Genomic DNA, 22,218 nt, shown 5'->3' on the forward strand with positions numbered 1-22,218 from the left:
AGGATCTAAAATGTTTCAATTATTGATGTTATGTATATAAAATTAATGTTATGTATATAAATATACGTTCCCTGTCTTATTCGACCTGCTCGATTTCCTATTTCCTTAAGCGTCAGCCATCTTGGAATCAGGCATAGTTCATTGCCGCTATTAAAATGATTAATGCATTCCAAAAAGTGGACTTACTTTTCTAATGTTAACACAAATAAACAAATAAGCATATTTGTTATCATTAACTCACATCTAGTGTGATTGATAAAAACATATCTAATTTACCCTATCGTCCCTTCCCCTGTATTACTATAAGTCTATGTGGTGGCCATGTTCTAATCAGGCACATTCATTCTTAAGACATATGATGGGTGTCGTGGATGGATACATTTGTTAATATCTCTTGCTGTGTGATTACATTTGTTGTTGAAATATTAGAAAGAATTAATTAACAATTAATGTCAAATTTATCTAGCTATATTATCCATTTATTTTGACGACCTGATTTTCATCAATAGAACACTCGTCTTATACAAGAATAGAACACAATATAGTCAGCATGTATTTACTTTTTAGTGACAGCATGAGGGAGCACTACTTCGCCACGAATATAACAAAATAGATTATAAAAATAAACCGGATAATTGCATGCCCGCACCTTTCCAACCACAGGATTACTCCTATAAGGGAGCCTCAAACACCAACTGTACCACTATGTTTTATAGCGATAACAAACGATTAGGGGATTTGCTTGTTCTTTCTTTCCTCCATTGATATATGGATGCACAGAGAAGCATGTACAACACCAGTTTCACATGGATTTCCACACAGTTCTATTCACTTTTTTGAAATTCACAAGTCACCGAGGTCACCTTGTCAATAACTTGAATAGTAAAGTGTTCTTACTACTATTTCATACACAAACAATTACCTGTTTATATGTTCCCTTAGCCCTGAAGAAGTCGCGGGGTTATCCCCAGTAACAGTGGCGAAACACGTGTTGGCTACGAAGGCTTAAAGAACTTGAATTAAAGACAACTGAAAATATAAAGACACGCATCATTGTGGTATTTAATGTAACTCCATGTATTTACTTTGAACGTGTACAGAGGATTTGTATATATACCATAAGTGGTCTGCTGGCCACAAACGTGGGGATCTGGTGGTTTTTCCCTACCTTATGCACAGTGCCAGATTACCTGCCTTAACGGATTTGTATTTGTGATAGACCTTAGAGCACCATCTTTGCTGACCACCGACTGTATAACTAAATATATTATACATGACCTGAAGTTAATCATCCTGACTGCTCTGTGCTATAGCTGCCACAGGTTTAAGCTTAGGTTAGTTTAGTGACTTTGCCCTGGCAGGAATTGTGAATTATTAAACAAGTAAAGGGAATACATACCAAGGCAGCAGCTGCTAAAGATAAGTGGGCTAAATAAATATCAGGGATTTGACATATTTGAGAAATATTTGATCACTGCCTACAGTAGAATCTGAGAGCCTTCTGTAGATGTCCGGTTTCAATAGGTGCAATAAAAGGGGTTACTTTCAGTTGCTTCTGAGATGCAATACAACTACACACTACAGAGCCAGGATTCCACTGGAATCATCCACTCCGACACATGCCCTGAATCAATTACTTCAATTTCCAATGTAATAAACACATGTTTTAAATCCAGAAGGCGATTCGAAAATAGTTTAATCCGTCTTCTACTGTTGGTCATATTAAACCAAGAAATGGATTAAGGCATTACAGTAATACCATCATTGATTACTTTTTGTTTCAGTGAACATTTATGTTGGATCATGTTATATACTCTCAGAGTTTGGAGGCATGCTCAAGTGTTTTCTAGCTGTTATGAACTATATTAATGATTGTATATAGTGTCTTTATGGATTGGAGGCAGTAAAAAAGTAGTATGCAGTAAGTGTCACTCAGTTACTTATGTAACAGTTTTAACCTACAGTTTATTTTCTCTTTGCTTTCTTTGAGACACAAAAGCATAACATTTCTCAAAGTTGCACACATTATTTTGCCATTGGATAATTTTTAGGAAATATTGTATGAATTACAGGTTATGTGTCATGCTTTAAAACATTTATTTTTGTAAATTATCAGGTATGGCAATGTGGCGGTACTTTGGAGATCCTACCGTGTGGTGTTGTGGGACATGTTTTTCGCAGCAAGAGTCCACATACCTTTCCCAAAGGCACACAAGTAATTGCTCGCAATGAAGTCCGCCTTGCTGAGGTCTGGATGGATGAATATAAACACATATTTTATAGGAGAAACAAAGAAGCTTTAAAGATTGCAAAAGAAGTAAGTAATATTTCATATTTAATGTAGTTTTTGCCAACTTTTGCTCAAGGGCCTATTTAAGAGCCAGGCATCGAAAGATGAGACAATGTAAATACTACATTCACCATAACCGAGCACCTTGCTGCTTAAGCACATGAATGGAAGGAAAGTTTTTGGAACAACAAACTTGTTTGTGTTGGAAGTGTTGCACTAAAGAAAGATCATTGGTTGAATTCTCACTTAAGGTGCTATTTCAATATCACATTAATAAATACTGGATACATCAAAAACCATTATTCTCAATAATATCTAAAGTACGATAGTGATGTGTGAGAATTCAATAACTCTGTGAATTGACATTAACTGCTCTCCTGCCTCACTTTGCATGGCACCGATAATGATGCTGCTTTTTTGTTTCTGTCAGAGAATTCTAAGATTAACAGGATTCGACCTGAAGTAGCCATGCTAAGGGAGTATTTGATTGTTAAGAATGTGGGGTTGATGTTGTTTTAACAGCATAGTTAGAAGTAATTTAGTTCTGAGACCTTTGACTGTTTTGCTTGCATGCCCAATGACTTCACCACAGTTGGAGACTAGCTTTGTTAGGCTGTCAACAGTACTTGAAAACGACATGTCACTTCAAGGTGGATGAGACCATAACCCACAAATTTCCGTGGAATTGAACAGCTTTTATGTAAAGGCACTAGATATGTGGTGAGTTGTAAATTGAGTTAAAGTAACCTTTTTGTGCTAAACCAAGCATATTTTTGAAAATTGTTATGTCGACTGAGAACAAAAAAGCTTATTGTGTTTGGGTTACTGAAAAACACCACACCTTTAAATAGCCAACAAAGCAGTAGTTCTTTAGCTGTATGGTTTAGAGGCTCTGTGAAGGTTTAGATTCTGTGTATTACATCAGTGATCCTTTAGGTTCTATGCATTGAGACTCTGTGCAGTTTTTTTTACTTCAGTACTTCCTTTTCTTTCTGCACGTTTTAATCATGTAAAATCTCAAATATCATCACTAACCTCTGCTCATTCCAAGCCACACCTACCTATTTGAATCTGGTCCTCAGTTGATGGGATGGAAGGCGGTGGCAGGGAATGTGTGGGTGGCTGCCCACCCCTGAAAGCCTATCCATAAATATAATGTATCTGAGAGGGTAGTATTGGGAGGGACTGTAATTGTTCAATTCCTCACTGTCCAACTGCGCATTTGCATTCTTGTTGATGGCATTTTATGCCAGATTGGAAAGTGGTGCAATAAGCCCTTTCCAGCAACTGTCACAGTGTGTAGGGCAGTCAGTATTGGGATCTGAGGATGAGGAATGAGTTGGGTAGGGACTTGGAGCAGTCTCAATCTATTCCCTTCCTGATCATCATGCTTATTTATTTGGTCAGATATGGCATGATGGATGTTATGCCCTCTCAACCTCCCCTAAGTACAATGGTAAAATTGGCAGAGAAATGCAGGGCACTGAGCATGTCATGATGTATTGCCCTGCCCCTAATCCCGTTTTTAATTTGATTGCTCAAGTCAGATGGTCATATATGAAAAGATCTGGAAGGAGTCTTTAAGCTCCAATGTCACTCATTCTAAACCCAGCAATAAAAATTACATTGATGTGAGATTGAGCATATCAATGTGCTGCAGCCCCACTGCACTGTTGTCCACTGTAGTCCAGTTACAAGATGGTGGAATACACTGCATATGATTTGCTGTGCCCCATTTCATCCTGTTCCAGTAAAGAGAAGCTGGAATAGTAATAAAGGATGATGGAGAGTGCCATGACAAAACTAATGAGAGGTGGACTGAGCCAGATTAATGCTGGGAGAGGGTAGTGAGGCATTAGCTAGATGATGGAGTGGTGTGACATTTAAGTATCAGGGAGGCAAAGAGCAAGACTGATAAAAGAGGGGACCATGCAAGATGATGCATGATGCAAGAGACATTAGAAGGAAGCACAAGATGAACGAGGTAGATGTCCAAAAATAGAAGATAAAAAAAACAATGCATGTGATGGATAAGCAAGGTGCATAAAGGTTGAGCAAAACTATCAAGAAGACATGGCAAAGGCTGTAAAAGAGAGGGTGGTGAGACACAAGCTGATTTATAGAGCAAAGTAAGTAAGGCACAAGCTTGATGAGGTAACGAAGTGAGAACAAGGCAAAAGGTTCTGCGGGCAAACCCAGGACCAAGGTGGTTGCAAGCAGTGACTGTGGCACATAGTTGATGAGAGGTTACCAAGATACATAAGTAATTGCTGGGAGCAAAGACACACTATTGTCTGAGGGGCAGAATGGGGTACAAGAAGCATGACCGGGAAAACTGAGATAAGTGATAGATAAGAGAATGGACTGAGTCACTCAGCAGTTGAGAAATTTCACCAAGGCAAAGACTGGCAAGAGAGAGACTGATACATAAGTAGAATGATGAATTAGGTGAACATGGCATCCAAATATTGGAGAATTAAGTACCTAGCTCATGAAAGTAGAGCGAGAAGGCAGCTAGATGAGAGGGGGGGTGAAGCTAAACCATATGAGCAAGAAGTCGAGCTAGAGCTGAGCCACAAATCATCAATAAATGAGAGAAGGCGGCACAAACGTGTTGAAATTGAGGTGCAAAGAGGATGTGAGGTGCGCAAGGATCAAGATAAATACCTGAGGTACAAGGTAAGTGAGAGAGGGGGACCAGGGCTCATGATGGATGAGCAAGGATACAGAGGAAAGTATTGAACAGGAAAAAGGACTACGGCACATGTTGGAACCGGAGAACTGAGGTACCAAACCGATGAGAGAGTGAACAGAGGTGAGACAGATGAGTGATAGGAGCGAGAGCATGGAACAGTTCTGTGATGGCAGTGGTTTGCATGGTCTACAAAAGTCCTGAAAAATAAGGTCATGGCATATCGATTTGGTGGATTATCCATGCTGGTTTTGATTCCAACATGGTGTAAGCTAACGACCAATTTTCTAATCAACCAACATTCATGTTTGCATTTTCCCTACCTCAATAAAAGAGAGGCAATTGTTTAAGCGAATGCGCATTCGTTCATGTAGACAAGTTGTGATCAAAGTTTTAAAAGCAAATTATACCAGCTTTATTATGTATTGTAAAATTCCTGTGTTCAGCTGAAAAGACAGTGGAAGGTTCTAAATAAAGGCTCTAACTGGCAGAAGCTATTTTTATCCAATTTAAAATGCTGTTCGTTACAACCTTATAATGTCACTTTTAACCTTTGTATATTCATACAGGCAATTGTTTTTATTAGCTTTGTATGAAATAAATACATTTGAATTTGATGGTATTCGAAGAATTACTAGCAGGGGAGCAGTTCTGGTTCAAAAATTCAAATTCAACATTTTTATTTGATTCAGTCCTCATCTGAGGTCAACAAATGTAAAGATATACATAATATTAAAAAGTTGTCGTTATAGTTTTAAAACTTTATTTAAAACACATTATAAACATGATAAAATAAAGTTGACAAATACAGATACTTAGTTTGTGGTTTATTACATCTATACATATTTTTTAAACAACTTTAAGAAACTCTTTAGTAACTTGAACAAGTTATAGCAAATAAATTCATTTAGAGGAGACTTGCACAATGTAATTAAATCTTGAGATAAGATAGCGTTCTATCTAAGGCAAATGGGTTTTATGGAACATTGTTGGGCTTCTACCAGGGTCGAATATGGGCAAATTCAAAGTATGTGGCGAAGGTCTTGTACTCCACCGTTACACAAGTCACAGATAACTTTTTTTTTTTTTTTTAAACCTTTATTGTGAAATGGCAGAAGAACAAATACGGGCCCACAACCACCCGGCCGGCCACGATACCATTCGAAGCAATATTGCAAGCAATGCGGCGACTCAGTAGCACATCTACACAAAGTGACAATCAATTAGGGTTACACTGGATACCATCGTGTTACTGAGAAACAGGAGCAATGAAGGTTAATTTTAAAGACTTTTTCCCTAATATAAAACGTTTTAAAATATAGCACACAAAGATAAGCGGAGTCCGTGCAGTCCTCTTACAACATGAGTTGGCAACATCGTTGAGTGAATATTTGCAAATAGTGAAGTCCCCCCACTCAGCATGGTGGCACAAGGATATATGCAACAGGAATTACAAACAACTGGTATATATCATGTCTATCGTTACCCACCCCGTATCAAACCCACCCGCGGACCCAAGTTGGAAACAAGAAAAGAAAAGAGTGGAGACGAAAGGAGAAAAATAAGGCCCATAGAAACGAAAACGGAAAAAATAAAAATCCCCACCTCCTACCCCCCCACCCTACACGCATGCAGGGGCTACGGCCTACCCCCCCCCCCCCCCCCAGCAGTGTGCCTGTCGCCCAATAAAGAACCCGAAATATAGAAACGAAAGAAAAGAAAAAGGAAACCACATAAGACCGGAGGAGGGCATAATCAAATTCTCCCGGACTCCTCCGCCACACATTTGAATTCTACCCCATACATAAAAACAACCGCAAAATGAATCAAGCACAGGATGGAATGGGGAGAATCAGCACATATCACAGCAGTACGTGTTGTGGAAACGCTCCAGACCGCGTCCCCACCGGCCGATCAATCCAAGTTGTAAAAAAGGAATCCCTTACCCCTGGCCAGTCCGTGGGCGTCTCCCTAAGCATGGCGTCAAAAGAAGACCCGCCCCAGACAGAACAAAGGAACAAAATGGCCACAGTCGGTAAAGGAGATGTGCACCAAAACAAAATGGACATCGCCAGTCACAAACAGTTCCATTGGCCCAAAGAAGGGGCATCTCCAGGTTCGCCCGATGAAATGCAGTACATTGTAGGGAAAGCCAAGCCAGCGAAACAAAGGCAACAAGGGGACAGGTAGCTGTGTGAGCGGCGTCAGAAACAAAAGTAGCGAGATCAAGGGTGAGGGCGCAGGCTTCGGTAGAGAGGGAAACATTGTAGCGCCGCTTAGGTAGGCGGATTGCAGTCCGCAAGCACCAACACAGCTGAAGGACCGATCCTCTCCGCACTCGTGTGACAGCACCGTGGCGCGGTCAGAAATCAGCGGAGGCAGGTCAGCACATCGTTGAGAGCAGGGTAGTGGCGCATTGCCCAGAGCTAGTGTAACATCATCAAGCTTCCCACTCAGCACTCGGGAGCACTCCCTCCATTCAGTTCGCAAATCGGCAAGAGCGGCCAGAACTGAGCCATAAGTTAACACAGGCTGCAGATCCAACAAGTCCGTGATACGAAATGTGACACACGGTCCAACACATCGCTCACCTCCATGCAGGGCGACACAGTCAGGAGTCGATGAGACACTCACCCCCACAGTCAAGGAGCCAGCGCCATTGCCGCCCCGTCAGGGGATGCACGGGAATGTGGGGGCGAAACCGACACCGATAGGCTGGAGTCAAAGCCGCCGAGCTTGTCCGGACACACTAACACTGTTCAACCCACAGCGAGTGTCATCTCCTTTGCGGCTCAAGGCGGGGGAATGCACGGGGGTGATCCACAATGGCCAGGCAAGCGCCAGAATGGGGTCAGCGCAGCACAGCTCACCTTCAGCGTTCCACAAGGGGAAAGGAACAGAATGAGCTCCCACTCGGCCGATGTGCACAGGTCGCATAAGGGTCCGTCTTTTTCCCTCACCGCAGGCAGCGCGTCTCACAGTGCCAGCTCCGCTCCAGCTCGACCGTCCGTCGTCACCCCAGCAGCCTCCGGCGGCATACGGTAACACAGGTCCCGGTTCCAGGGCTACAAAGGCCGACAAATAGTCTCATCGATATCTCCGGTTACAAAGCAGGCAGGAACATCGGAGGAACGCGAACCACACCAGCGCACAGTCACAGTCCTCCCGCCGCAGCGCTATCACAGGATGGGGGTCAGGATTCCGTCGCGGGAGACAAAGGCTTGCGGAGCCGGGAGCCTACACGTCCGTCTCAGTCGCCATCTTAGCTCCTCCCCAAGAGTAAACTTTTAAAGTAAGAATTCCTAGTAGCAGGAGAATAATACAGCGCCTTACTCTGTGTTGAAGCTGAAACTTTAAATAGTGCTTGGGAGTTTTATATACTATATTATCTGCAAATGTTTTGTAATGCTTTAATTGAGTACAGTGCTCCTTGTCTGAATCAAAACGTATTCTCGGCATCATATGCATTAAAAAGAGCATCAGATATGGTGGGGGCTAAGCCTGAAAAAGTGCTATAGTGCATTGTGATGCCTCAAGGGCTACTTTGAGATTCCTATTAAAAGTATGCAGTGCCGATTCTTCTCTGAATGTCTGAATGAAGGTTAAAAGGCCACCTTTTAATATTAGAGGTGGCTCGAGCATATGTGCCTGTTAACCGCATGCGTGCGGGCGGAATTCCGCTCGTACGCGGAGATATGCGAAACCGCACTTTACGTGACGAGCTGGGCTCGTCATCAGCGTACCAGGAGGCTACCTCATGACGAGCCCAGCTCGTCATCAGCGCGGAAGGGGTTAAATGGTATTCATATAGCCAGAAAACTCTGAGAGATCAATATATTTGGGCTATATTTGGGCTCCTTTAGAACTAAGAGCATCCTGAAGGAGGGTTATTTAACAAAATGTAAGGTTTACAGATTTCCCAGGCCAAACAAATCCCATTGGAAATGCATTTTAATCAGGGCCTCATGGCTCGTCAAAGTAGGGCAACAAGGAATATATTTGTGGTTTGTCTAATCAGAAAATAGTTATACCATGTCTCCCTACATTTCTAGGGTTATTTTCTAACTTGGGTACAAAGAAATACTTAGAGGCAGCATCTATTATCTGCAAGTGAGGTGGAACCTCCTCCTGTAGTAGGAGACAGATGAAAATAGATTCATGACTCCTGATTTCTTCCACTGATCTCTTAATATGTGACGCAATTGAACAGCAAAAAACTGTCTTTTGTGAAATATTTTAAAGCAAACACAAAAAGCTTGTTATGGTTTTCCGTCTGTGAAAACATTCAACCTTTAAAAAAAAAAACTACACTTGCTTAGTAGCATTTTCCTCAGGAAGCCAGTTGGCTCACTCTTCCCTGCTGAAGCATTCATGCACAATGAAGCCTCTGGTGAGATATGGTTTCTGACAAATTACTCACAATGGCCAGGGCACTTCAGGTATACAAACCAGATAAACAGGAGCAGGGAGGTTTACCACTCACCAGTGTAGCATCTTGTGAATGTAGCATTTAGACATGAATGGTTTTGGCATTTTTACACATGCTTCTGATGTGAAAATGGGTGATCAAAGACAGGGATCCCAAAGTAACGTGTCTGCCTCACTTTCTGAAACTGACCGCCACTGTGTGTGGTTTACTCTCAAATCATGTTGAAAAATGTATACATGCTTCATATCACCACACTCAGGGGATCCAGATACATGAAATCCAACATACAGAACCAAATCACCCACCGGCCTGCTTCCGTTTGGTTCAACTAGAAGCAAAATAGCATCTCATGAGCAAAGAAAGATCTAGACGATGCCAGTTTTTGACCAGTCCTCTCGGTCATGTAAAATGGATGATCAGATTCAGAAACAGTACACTTTTCTGTAGTTTTGATATGGTCTTGAAATTTCATGAACTCAACAGTTCATTATTACCAGTGATCCTACCACAATTGATACATTGGATTGTACATCCGACAGATGTATGCTACCAAAAATGCTGCATTTTGATGGGCTATTAGTTGGTTGATATCTACCCAGGAGATTCTTAGCTAATACATGTTGCAAAGTCATCCTGTGTGCCCTTTACATCCCTATTATTTGCTGACTGGTACTTATGGTAACTGACTGACTGTCCTTGGGCTCTGTCTAACCAGGCCCAGCACCAGTGTGATGTATAAAAAACAATTGAAAACACACACACTCAGAGTACAGTATGAAGTAGGGTACACATACAATTGGCATGACATGCCCTATAAGTGTAGTAGATAATAGAGCAGGGGGGATTAAAACTACCTTTAAGTCCCTAGTATATAATAGGGCATGGCAGTTTAGAGGCCATCATCCCTTTCTGCACTTGCATTTCTGCACTGCTGAGTCTCTGAGGTCATTTTAAAAAGCAACTGTGTTGCAGCACAGCTTTTAAGAGTAGATTCACTGAAAACTCGACTTTGGTGGTAGGGGCACTTAAAAAGTAATCTACAATATCTTGGCATATTATGTACCCCAGGGTATCCCCTAAGTGTCCCTGTGGTGGGGGGGTGGGGGGTATGCAATTATTAGGAGGTCCCCTATAAATGAGATTTTATATGCCCTGGGGATCGAGAAATTGTACATTTCCTTTTCCACATTGTAGTAAAGTGCCTTCAGAACCCCCAGGGTTTCCGCTATGTGTCCCATGGGTGAGTGTGTGTGGGGGGGGGGAGTGAGGGGGTCCTGTGACTATAAGCAGGGGTCTTATAAAAGATGTTTTACTTACTAGAAGTGGCAAAACACCTGTTTACTTCTTTTGCTCCTGCCCACATATGAGATAGTTGTTCATACTTTTTGCCGCATTGGGGCAGCACTCTACAATCCGTTCAAGGAGGTTGAGTATCTGGATAAAGCACTATCAGAAAATTCGCCATTAAAAACTAAATAGCTAGCTTTTAGGTAGGACACCCGAGATGCCCACAAAGCAACTAAAAAGTAAAACATTACTAGATGATGTATTTTTAAGGGAGAAATGTCGAGCAATATCAGATTGACAGGTGTCGAGGGTTGGTGATTGAGGGCCATGTTGTGGGAGTCACAGCCACATTGTGGGAGACAATCAAGGTCACAGTTCTTGGGAAATGAGATGAGTGATTGTTCTTGCCGAGAAGTGTCAACTGGTAGCTGTGAACGCGTAGATTACATACAAGTTCATCTGATCATTTGAGAGAAATAAAAACCATTACAGTTAGATTGCAATCTTGTAAATTGGTTCAGAGCGCAAAAATTGAATCAGAGGAGTACTGGTAGTATATTGTATTGACCACTTCGTTTATTAGGATGTCTCTTTAGAGAAGGTTTTTAACTATGTTTGAAGATGTTAAAGGTGGGGGGTGTTCATGATATGAGTGGGTATGGTACTTAAACAAAAACGTGAACCCACTCCTGGATATTGTTAGGATTTCATGGGGTTGAATTTTATAAAACTGATTTAGTCATTTTACCATCAAATTATTAGAAGTATATAACTGCTTTCATGTTGTATATTGACATTAACTATGAGGTAGAAGGCTACAATGGGACTCTCGAGCCCTGGCAAAGATTTAGTGTGCTGTTCTTCCTAGTGAGCATTGTATTTGATTAACGTTGATAATAAAATACTGGGGGAAAGCATTATGCGGATCCTGCAAATTTTGGGAGAAACGTCGGGGCTTTATATGAACCCCGGGAAGTCCACCCTCTGGACTCTAGGGGGTCCGCAACCACTGGATGAATGGGCCGATGGGCTTCAGGTGGCTGTGGATGGTCTGAAATATCTTGGGGTATACCTCACGGAAGATGCGTCTGTAGCCCTGGAGCGTAATATTACCCCGGTCTGGGAACGTACACGAGAAGATCTTAAGATATGGGCCAGGATGCCGCTCTTCATTCAGGGCACATCTGCCATTTTTAAGATAGTCGCGCTCCCACGCTTACTGTACCAATTGCAGAACCATCCGGCGTTGGTTCCACACACTTGGTTCCGGCGCCTGAACGCGGCATTGAGTCGCTTTTTGTGGGAGGGGGGCACGGTACGGGTTGCGCTGCGGACTTGCTTCCGCTCCACATACACGGGAGGCCTTGCCACGTCGGACGTACTGTCATACTATCAGGCATTCCACCTACTGGTACTGATCGACTGGTGGTACGCGGACAGGGGAGACCCTGCTTATGCGGTGGAGCGATTCCTCATGGGCTCTGCCTCCCTACACACGCTACTGTACTCGGCATCTCTTCGGAGATCCCTGCCGTCCGTCACGCGAGTGGTCTTTCAGATCTGGCGGCAGGCCCTGCGCAGGGTGGGCTGGTGGAATGTCCTGACCCTGGAAACCCCATTGTGGCAGAATGGCAGATTGCCTCAACTAGCGGCCCTAGTGGGCTTTCGGAATTGGGACGCGATAGGCATCTCTACCCTGGGTGATGTCATGCCTGGGGGGGTGCTCAAGTCCTTTGCCACGTTGCGTGAGGAGTTTGAAATGCCACATGCACAATTTTACAAATACCTCCAATTCCGACATGCTCTGACCCCGTATCTGCAGTGAGTGGAAGATATACCGGAATTTAGTCCTATAGAGGCCAAAGTCTTTATGGGAGAACTACCTGACAAAAAGATTTCCCGCATATACCAGACCCTTGTACGCCACAGCGCCTCAGACCTTGCCCACCTCAGGATCCAGTGGGAGCGGGATGTTGGGGAGCTAGACGAGGAGGATTGGGTGGAGGCCCTGGAAGGGCCCAGGGGAGCGGCCATTTCCACGCGCTTGCGACTGATACAATTCAGGTACCTCCACCGTACATACTACACTAGACAGCGCTTGTGGAGAGCGGGACTGATTGCTTCCCCGAATTGTCTTAGGTGCAACACAGAGGTGAGGACGCTGCTGCACACAGTGTGGGGCTGTGGGGTTCTCCAGAGATTCTGGGACAGAGTGTTTTGGTGTTTGAATGAGGTACTGGCCTGGGAGCTGCAGAGGGACCCTAAACTGACTCTTCTCCATGTGCTGGCTGGAGTGGGGGGCAACCAGTACAAGCGCCATTTACTACTGTTGGGGCTGACCTTGGCCAAAAGGGACATTGCGAGATCTTGGAAGGCGCCCCGCGCCCCTTCCTTCATAGCTTGGCAGAATGGAATGGACTTTTGTATGGGCCTGGAACAGCCTGTATATGTCGCACGGGGGTGCCCTCTCAAGCATTATAGAATTTGGAAGCGGTGGGCAGACTATCGGGGCTTGGACCTGGACCCGGACCCGGACCCACCCCCAGAGGAAGAGGTCGTACACCTAATCTAACAGTCAGATAACCTATGCTATGGCGAACACTGCAACACGCATAGCACGACACAGACGGAGTAGGCAGCGGCACGCGCGGGAGGGAGGGGGGTGTTGAGGGTGGGTGGGGAAGGGCGGGGGGTTTGTACGACAAGGCATTTCTTTGTTTGTTACTACAATTGCATAATCACCTAAGAAAATGCTTGCATGTCACAGTCATTGCTTATTTGTTCTAGTGATTGTCTCTGGAGGTCAGAGAATTACTTGATATGTTCCTATCATGCAACCAATAAAATCTGTTTTAAAAAAAAAATACTGGGGGAAATATTGGCTGGGAGATGATCCAAAGTGGCAAGTATGTTAAGTGTAAACAGGTTTGCAATCATAGTGTTAAGAAAGGTCAACATTTTTGTTGCGGTCCCCTGACTTTTCCCAGTTTTGCTTTAGGATACTGAGAAACAGTGGTACAGAATGTGTGTTTTTCTGCAAAGGCATGTACTGTGTATTTGTTTCACCTAATTGGATCATTTAAGTTTCCAGTAGGGACACAGTAGTAGTAGATACAGGAAATTAACCTGTGATGTGCAAGTTAGTTGTGTCTGTTGCATGATGTACTTGGATCAACCTCATGCATGCCAAATATGTATTGTTACAGAAAGCGGGCATTCTAAATGCTCAAAGGCAAAAAAGTTTTATCAAATTTCAAATGCACATTTTGTAACAAAATGTAAACACATGGTTCCAAACATTATATTCATGTTGATGGACATGTATCGTTCTTACAAATGTTTCATGTATAGTTAATTAAGTAACATAACATTATACCTAAACATATAAATCAGAAACAACGTCATTGACTTTAAAAATCCCAATGCATTTCGGGTTCAGGATTGGAACCCTTAGTCAGGGGAGAATCAATTCCGTAAGTGAAGGAGTCTTCCCAATGTCGGTGTGATCCACAGTAATCTATAACACAACAAACGCAGTAAGTATACTGCATCCAAAACTTAGGATTTGATTTAAAAAATAATAGGTGCTCATGAGAGAAAGTGAATGAGAGGTTGTATTCTATAATTTATTAAGATAAGCGAATGGATTCCAGCATTGTATAATCACCACGAGGTGTGTCATGCAATTATAATGGTCAGTGACAAAGATACCCAACCCTGAGGTTGAAACGTAAAGAGAAGCTTGCCTTATAGGATACACGTGAACCCCATGAATCTTAACGTCAGCGATGGGAGTCGACACAAGATAATCCCCAGTGATCTCACAAGATCAAAAGTTGTCTGTGAAACGTAAATACGGCAACTGTCAGTGTTATGAACGAGGTTAAGGGAGATTTAAGTAGTGAGCTTGCAGACTGCACTCACCTGAGTCATTAAAGTGCTTGCGTCCGTCAATGCTCGGGACGTAAGCTTCGTGAAATCTAAAAAAAGCATTATCGTGCAGTTAGTAACTGGGCTCACAGTTATGTCGTAAGGACAAAAAAGTGAGATATTTAGAGGTTTAACGTACCCGAAGGGAATGATCGTTCGTGTTGCCTTCTATAATACCACCCCGTCATCAGTTTATATGCGTTTTCGAATTGGGATATTCCTATATACAATTTGGGGATATGCCTCCAGAGCTAGTCCCACTGCTTGAAAAGTGCCTTTTGCCATGGAGAAAAACTATTTCGTATATTAGTTAAGATGCTTTTAAAGACTGACTTGAAAGCCCAGGGAGCTGGATCCTTACTATAGAGAAATGGGCATACTAGGCTTTGAGAAAAGTATGCCGTCTTACTGAACAATTACAGAGAACTATTTTCACAATGTAGTCTGGAGTGCATTTACCACAAACAGCCCGATTGGGAATTAAATCCTTTTCGTATCTGGGTATGGAAAAACACTAGAGCAGTAGTTATTTTTTTCTTCATTTTCAAATCTAATGCCCTGACGAAATTTGATTAACTCTCTTGAAAAGTAACTTTAGAAAAATTTACTTTTTGCTTTCTGAAGGTAAACTGGTTTAGAGCTACTTTACCTCCCAGACACTAAATATGAATCCCTGGCTGACTCGTAACAATTCGTCCTTGTGAAAGACAACAGATTGCTTATTACAGTAGGAAAGAAGGAGTGGTGTTAACAGTCACCACATAGCAGGGATAATACATCTGGAAAGAGAGCAGAAACACCTGGCAACACAAGGGGTATTTTCCCTGCTCTTCCTTTGAGGTGGAAATACTGAAAGGCCCTTTCAGGAACTGCAACCATTGATTCGCAGAACCACCCTCAACTTTCTGCCTGTGTTCATCGAAGATCTAACGTGGAAAGAGGGAAATCTCCATAGAGGAGTGGATAGATGGAGGCAAGGCTCCTACACCTGGGAGATGGCTGGGGCTATTTGGTTGTGGGATATTGGGAAGCTTTTCCATTTTCTTTTAACTGGAAAGGGATTTGCTTAGGATCCATTTCTGCAAGACTGTAGCCAGAATTGGGTCTATGGAATTATCCAGTTATTTACTCAGGCACAAGATATCCTGGCACCTCACCACCACCTCCTGAGAAACATTCCTGGACCGTCAGGAAAAGATCTTGAAGAAATAAGACTTCTCCAGTCTAGGAAAAAGCGCAAGGGTTTCCAGTCTGGGAAAAGACTCAACTCTTTACAGCACCCAAGGTAATGTGGATGGCCTCCTATTTCCTGCTACAAGGACACAAAAAAAGCGAAATGTCTCATCACTCCAAGAAGGTCCAGCTGACCACTGTGTACTGGACCACGCAGGACCCTTGTTGTGCCTACAAACCTTCTCTACAGACCTTATGGTTAAAGTAAGAGACTCCCCATGTTATTGATATATATATATATATATATATATATATATATATATATATATATATATATATATATATATATATATATATATATATAGTTAAGCATATATTGCATTTATGGAACCTAACCCTAAAATCAGGCTGCCCTTTCCAACAGCTCAAAGAAAGCCACCTAATTCGTTTGTCACACATTTATGAATGACGTTTTCTGGGTTTCAAAGAAATCTGTGACAATAAAAGCTACACATTTCTTGACATATGTCTAGGTAGATGTGAACTTCCACTAGGGTGAAGAGATTTCTTCAAGAAGCCAAAAACGCTAAAAGTTGATAAAATATTGCCTCAACTATGAGATGGAGGGTAATGTGTGGCAAATGGCCCTCTATTGTGGGGAAATTCATGGAATTCAAGCGCTGGCAGATGAAACTAAATTTGTGTAAGAGTATCTCTAGGTATGTTCATTATGTGTGCATAGGGCATGTACCAACAAATGTATTCATTAGTTTTGTTATTTACCACCCAAGGTAGAAGACAACATATTGATAAAACACAGTAATTATAACTGTTAAAAGTACTCATTACAAAAGTAAGCTTCAAAAAGGGGGTTCATGTGATACTCAGTCAATAAATTCTGTATAATATAATTATGATAACATCTTTAGACCCATCTGTGAAGAAGAATTTACTATAGAATGTTGACGTTTTATTTACATTTTAGTTTGTCATTGTCAGTGGCGCAAATATGAACTGCAGGGCAGCCTGAACATTATTATAAGATTTTTGAGAAACCTATTTCTCAATGAGCAAGACCACACGTCTTTCATTTGAGGATAAATGAAGAAGACAGGAGACGTCTTTTACTAATGTGGGACAATAAGGATGCTACTTCTTTCTTTTTAAAATTTTCTTTTTATTAAAGTTGTCATTTATACAGAACAAAGGCTACACCAGTGTCATTTCATCATTGCGGCTTGTACAGTGGTTTTGTCATGCATTATTACATACAATACAGTTAGATTAATTACTGTTGTGTTATGTGGATTAAAGTACATAGTGTTCATGTCAGATTAGGATCCAGCAGATGTCAGAAGGTCTGTGGTAAGTGGGGGCTACTCTTTCCCCCTAATTGATAGCCACCCTCCTCTTCGCTAACATCAAGGCTATCATCAATCTTCAGTTGGCCGGCTGTAGTCGTTTGACTAGACCAAGGAGAGACATGTGAGGTTCATGCCGCCCTCTCCATCAACATTCAGACAGAGCTTAAGACACCTGAGCCCAGAAGCGGTGTATGAAACCGCAGGCCCAAACTAAATATAAGAAATTTGGATATGTGTCTTGGCATCTGGCGCGTTTTGTGTCTGTGCGGAGCCAGTATTTGTACAATTGAAGGGGAGTGTAGTACATTTGTGGGAGATACTTAAAATGTATAAACCTTAAATTGCAGGTGGAGGTGAATTGGCCTGTCTGTGCATAGCAAAATCCCCAGTCCTCTAAAGAGAGTGAGGTCCTCAGTAGGGCATTCCACTGTTCTAAAACGGCGCTAGGGGCCATCATGTTGTCTGTCTGAGAGGCATTATATAGCCTGACGATAAGGCTCTTACGTGTGTTATGTGTAAGTAATGTCTGCAGAGCCCCCATTGTGGGTAGTTTATCTGGGATTGTGGATAGAGTGCTCTCACAGCCTCCCGCAGCCAACGATAGGTGAATATCAACAGCAGGGTCTGGCGCTGCTGCTGGGACATGTCATCTAATGTTATAAACGTCCCTCCTCGGTATAGTTCTCCCATCGTCCTCAGCCCCACCTCTGCAAGTATGGACAGTGCCTTAGGTTCCTGTGAGACTGAGATGGCGGGGTGGTTGTTGAACATGGCCCTTCTTAGGGGGATTTCCCTAAAACTTTTTGACCTCCTTGTTTTTGCCATCTCTTTTCATGACCATAGGACTCTGGGTACTTTTCCACTGTACTGCAGTGGTAAAGTGCACATCCCCTTCCTACCTATGCCAGAAATGGGTGCCTACTTGGTTGGTTTCAGGAGTGTGGAATTAAATAAAATATCTACAGGTCCATGGGGCAAGTTGCTTCATAAATCTACTTGTCCTGTAACAAAATCCACTTGTCCCTTTTTGTGCCATATAATGCACCTACAAATTATGGCAGCAATCTCATTATATAAGAGCTCTGATCTAGCCTTTCTTATTGGGCCAGGGCTCATACCATAGTAGGGTTATTTATTTATTTATAATTGCATTTATAAGGCGCACAGCTACCCACAATGAGGTCTCCCGGCGCTGCAAGAGGTAACGCAAAAATCAGTCCAAAGTTATCATTGAGGGAAGAGCCAGGTCTTCAGGTCTCTGCGAAATTTCGTCAAGGATGCTTCAAATTTCAATGCAGCTGGAAGAGAATTCCACAGTTTTGGAGCCAGACAGGAGAAGGAGCGTCCGCCCATTCTCATCAATTTAAAACGTGGAATCAGATAATTCCCTTGAGATGAAGATCTGAGAGGACGGGAAGGAACATATTATTGGACGAGAGACTGGAGATAGGCCAGTGCTGACCCCTGCTTATTCTTATACATAAAGCAGAGGGCCTTAAATTTGACTCGGCTTTCAATGCGGAGCCAGTGTAAGTCTTTGAGATGTGGAGAGATGGAGGATCTCCATGGGACCTTGCATAAGAGACGGGCAGCAGAATTTTGAACAAGCTGGAGTTTCCTCTGGATCTCCTGAGTTCCTCCAAGGTAAAGCACATTGCCATAGTCCAGGCGAGAGATGACCAGGGCCTGGACTACAGTGCGCTTGGTAGAGTCAGGGAGCATCCAGAGGATTTTCCGAAGCCACCCTAAGATGGTAAAACAGGTGGCTGCCACTCTGTTAGAATACTAACAATTCCCTTATTTTGTCACATTTCCGCAGATCTACTTACTGGGTCTGAAGGTAGTGGTAAGCAATCGTTCCAGGGTTAGAATGCCCTTTTGAGTCTTTGCAAATCTTTTACCTTTTATGTTTTAAGTGTTTTCCCAAACTCTTCTCTAATCTTTTTTCATACTGAGAAATCTATCTCTCTCGTTCTCTCCCTCTTTCTCTCCCTCTTTCTCTCCCTCTTTCTCTCTCTTTTTCTCTCTCTTTCTTTCTCTTTCTTTCTCTTTCTTTCTCTCTCTCTCGCCCTCTCTCCCTCTCTACCTGTGAGTGACAGTATTCTGCTCTTTCACAAGGAGCATATTGGCTCACAAAGTAGTTTTGTTCAGTGCAACTACTGTGGCAATGATTGCTTTTTGAGACCAAAAACAAGTTTTGCTTTTGCCAATGTTTGTTATAATGGTGAAGGCCCAGCAGCTCCCACACTAATAAGGTTTTACAAAAAGCATGCCTAAACAAGACGCACATTGACAAAACTAAAAGGCTGACCACCAATTTCAGACTTACTGGCTTTGCCATTGCTTGTTTATTTTTGATTCCCATAATCTTATTGAAACGAGTTACACTGATTTTCCATTATGAATAAATGCCAGCATACATCAACACTTTTTAATAAATGATGCTGCAAAGAAATGTTACCTACAATTTCACAGTAGTTTACCTAAATGTATTTTTCCTATTTCCATTTTTTGTGAACGTTTCATTTTGAAAGCAAATCATCAATCTTGCTTTCAAGCTTCTGCAAATATTTGCACCCGATCAGAAATCATTCTGGGAGCAGTAAACAGCCTTATATTGCTAAACTTTCAAAACGTGTGTATACATTGTTCTACTAAAATTATTGTCAGTACTGCAGTCTGAGCTTACTACATTTATTTAGAGCGCACACCCGAATAACAAAGGCTTTGCATTAATTAATCATAAATAGAAGCTTGAACAGCATTAACTCATGTGTACAAATATTACCTAAGTTGCAGACAATGTCCTTCCCGGATTCATAATGTGGTACTGTAAACTGGCAGCCAAAGGGTTTGTGCTGTAGGGGGTTAGGCCTACTTGTCCCAAGGACAAAATGCACATGAAAACTAGTTGCCCTTGACCCCAAACAATATGTCCTGGGCATCGGGCTATAGGAATTCCACATCCCTGTGGTTTAGGTGTTGTACCTGTGAGGGCCCTGTAAAATGTGCACCACATACCCAGGGCGGTTATACTGGCTAGTAGTGGGATTCAGCACTGATGGTGTCACCCACCGGAATAGCCTATCAAACATATATCATGCTTAGGTTGGCCTTTCTCAATTATTAGCCAACCCCGAGGGAGCCTTTCACTACCACCAGTGTGGCCCTAGGGTAATCCTTGAAGGGTGGAGCTCGGGTAGGAGAGTGGCTGCGTAGGTACACCAGCATGTTCGTTGCCTGGGTAGGGAAGAATCCCAATGTGGTTTTTCCCATCTCGAGGTCAGCTCTCCCCACTGGACACCTTCCGGGGTTCTGCTGAGTCTATCACTGTGGCCTTAGGGCACTTCCCCTCTGTAAAGGCAGTGTGAAAGTGCGTGTGTCCTTCCTACACACGTAGGAAGTGGTGCTTACCCAATGTATGTAACACAGGTCACCAGCCTACCATTGCAGGCCAGTGTGCGCACTTGCACCTGGGATGTTTTAAAACATGTGGCTAGTCTGCAATTGCAGGCCAGTGTGCACACTTGCACCGAAAGTGTTTCTAAAAATGTATCCAGCCAGCCATTGCAGGTCTGTGCATGCGCAATCGTGCTTCTACTCAGGCTGGTCTTTCTAAAACACTAGCCATCCTGAGAGGACCTTTTTACTACCATTAGGGCACATATTGAGGGGTGAAGCGAGTGGCAGGTGTAAGGCCAAGCAGGTACACATGTGTGTTCCCTGTCCAGGTAGTGAGGAATACCCATGTGGGTTTTCGCTACCAAGATATTTGCTCTTCCCATAGGCTAACTTGGGGAAATGGTTGAAATTACTTCAGGCTGCAAGAGTGGACTGCAGTGGAGCAGCCTCATCATCTTTCCTATCATTGGATTCACATGACAAACCCTTTCCTGTGGTAGAGGTGGTTTTGTCATTACTAGCTTGGAAATGCCTCTCTTAGAAAGTGGGCATTTCTCTACTCTAAAACTCTGTGTGCCTTTTAGCTTCACTCCAGTCCACACTGGAGGCTGAGGAAGCACATCTGGGCATTCTCCAGCGACAGTCATAAACAATTGGGCATGCAACTGGAACAACAGACCTCTGCCATTTATGGGCTTCCCTCGATAGATTGGAGGAACAGGCTTTGGCACTTGGCCTCTGGAGCCAGATCATGGCCCCACTAAAGATTAAGACCTGCATTCCATGGCCTCACAGCAGACAGGACTGAAATTTAGGAGAGACATCTGTGGTTCAAAGGGAGACCCTTTGAACCATCCCCAACTTCAATTCAAAGGCACACTAGAGTATAACTACTGGTGCCATACTTCAGCAGGGCAGAGATACACTTGTGGGGACATGGAACAGGAGAACCTGGAACTGCGTAGTGGGTACTGCCAAAGAAACCTGTTGTGCACAAGGAGGATTACTGCCATTGGAAGGGACTGTGTGCCCTTCCTGAATAGTGGCTGGCTTGAGCTGACTACCTGCTGCTGTATGGCACCCTGAAGTGTGCTCTCCAAGGCTTTTTGGCTTGCCCCCTGTTCTTTTGGAGGCCTCAGGGACATCAAAGATCTCATATGAGGGACGCACACTGTCTACCTGTGACACCTGGAGAACGGTGCCCTCTTAAGTCTCCACATTGTAGACTGGATCGCAACTAGTAGCGCGACCGGAGTGTGGAACTAAACATTGTGCCTGGAGACCTGATTGCCTTGTGCGTAGCACCAGGGATCATGTCTGCATCTAAGGCATGTGGCCCCTGCATCATGGGGACCTTGGCACGAATAAGTGTATTGTGGATGGTGAGCAGATTCACCGATTGCGGGATCCAGCGTGGCCCACATAGTCCATCGTGCCATATATCTCTTATGCGATACGCTGACTGCATGCTCATTGCGTGCGGTGTCCGTTTCACAGGTTGGGACCCCACTACAACTGAATGCTGCACTTCTTCATAGGCTCTATAAGGCAAGGCAGGCCGGTGGCGTGTCCTGCCACTCAATGCCGGCTATGGGTCTGTAGGCCTCTGGACTTCTCTCTGCAGCCCACCTCTCCGCGTCAAGTCAGTCAC

The 22,218-nt window shown here is 43.2% G+C and overlaps 1 protein-coding gene across 2 annotated transcripts in view; it reads left to right on the forward strand.

The window, feature by feature from the left end:
• The window catches only part of GALNT3 (polypeptide N-acetylgalactosaminyltransferase 3), a 672,271-nt gene that overhangs the window by 553,495 nt on the left and 96,558 nt on the right, over positions 1-22,218 (forward strand). For both annotated transcript variants that reach the window (XM_078681629.1, XM_078681630.1), the window contains one exon: positions 2,117-2,317. In XM_078681629.1, coding sequence (XP_078537755.1) covers positions 2,117-2,317 — 201 coding nt within the window. The remainder of the gene's footprint in view (positions 1-2,116; positions 2,318-22,218) is intronic.

Source organism: Lissotriton helveticus, chromosome 3_1, assembly GCF_964261635.1.
Source record: "Lissotriton helveticus chromosome 3_1, aLisHel1.1, whole genome shotgun sequence".
Classification (NCBI taxonomy): domain Eukaryota; kingdom Metazoa; phylum Chordata; class Amphibia; order Caudata; family Salamandridae; genus Lissotriton; species Lissotriton helveticus.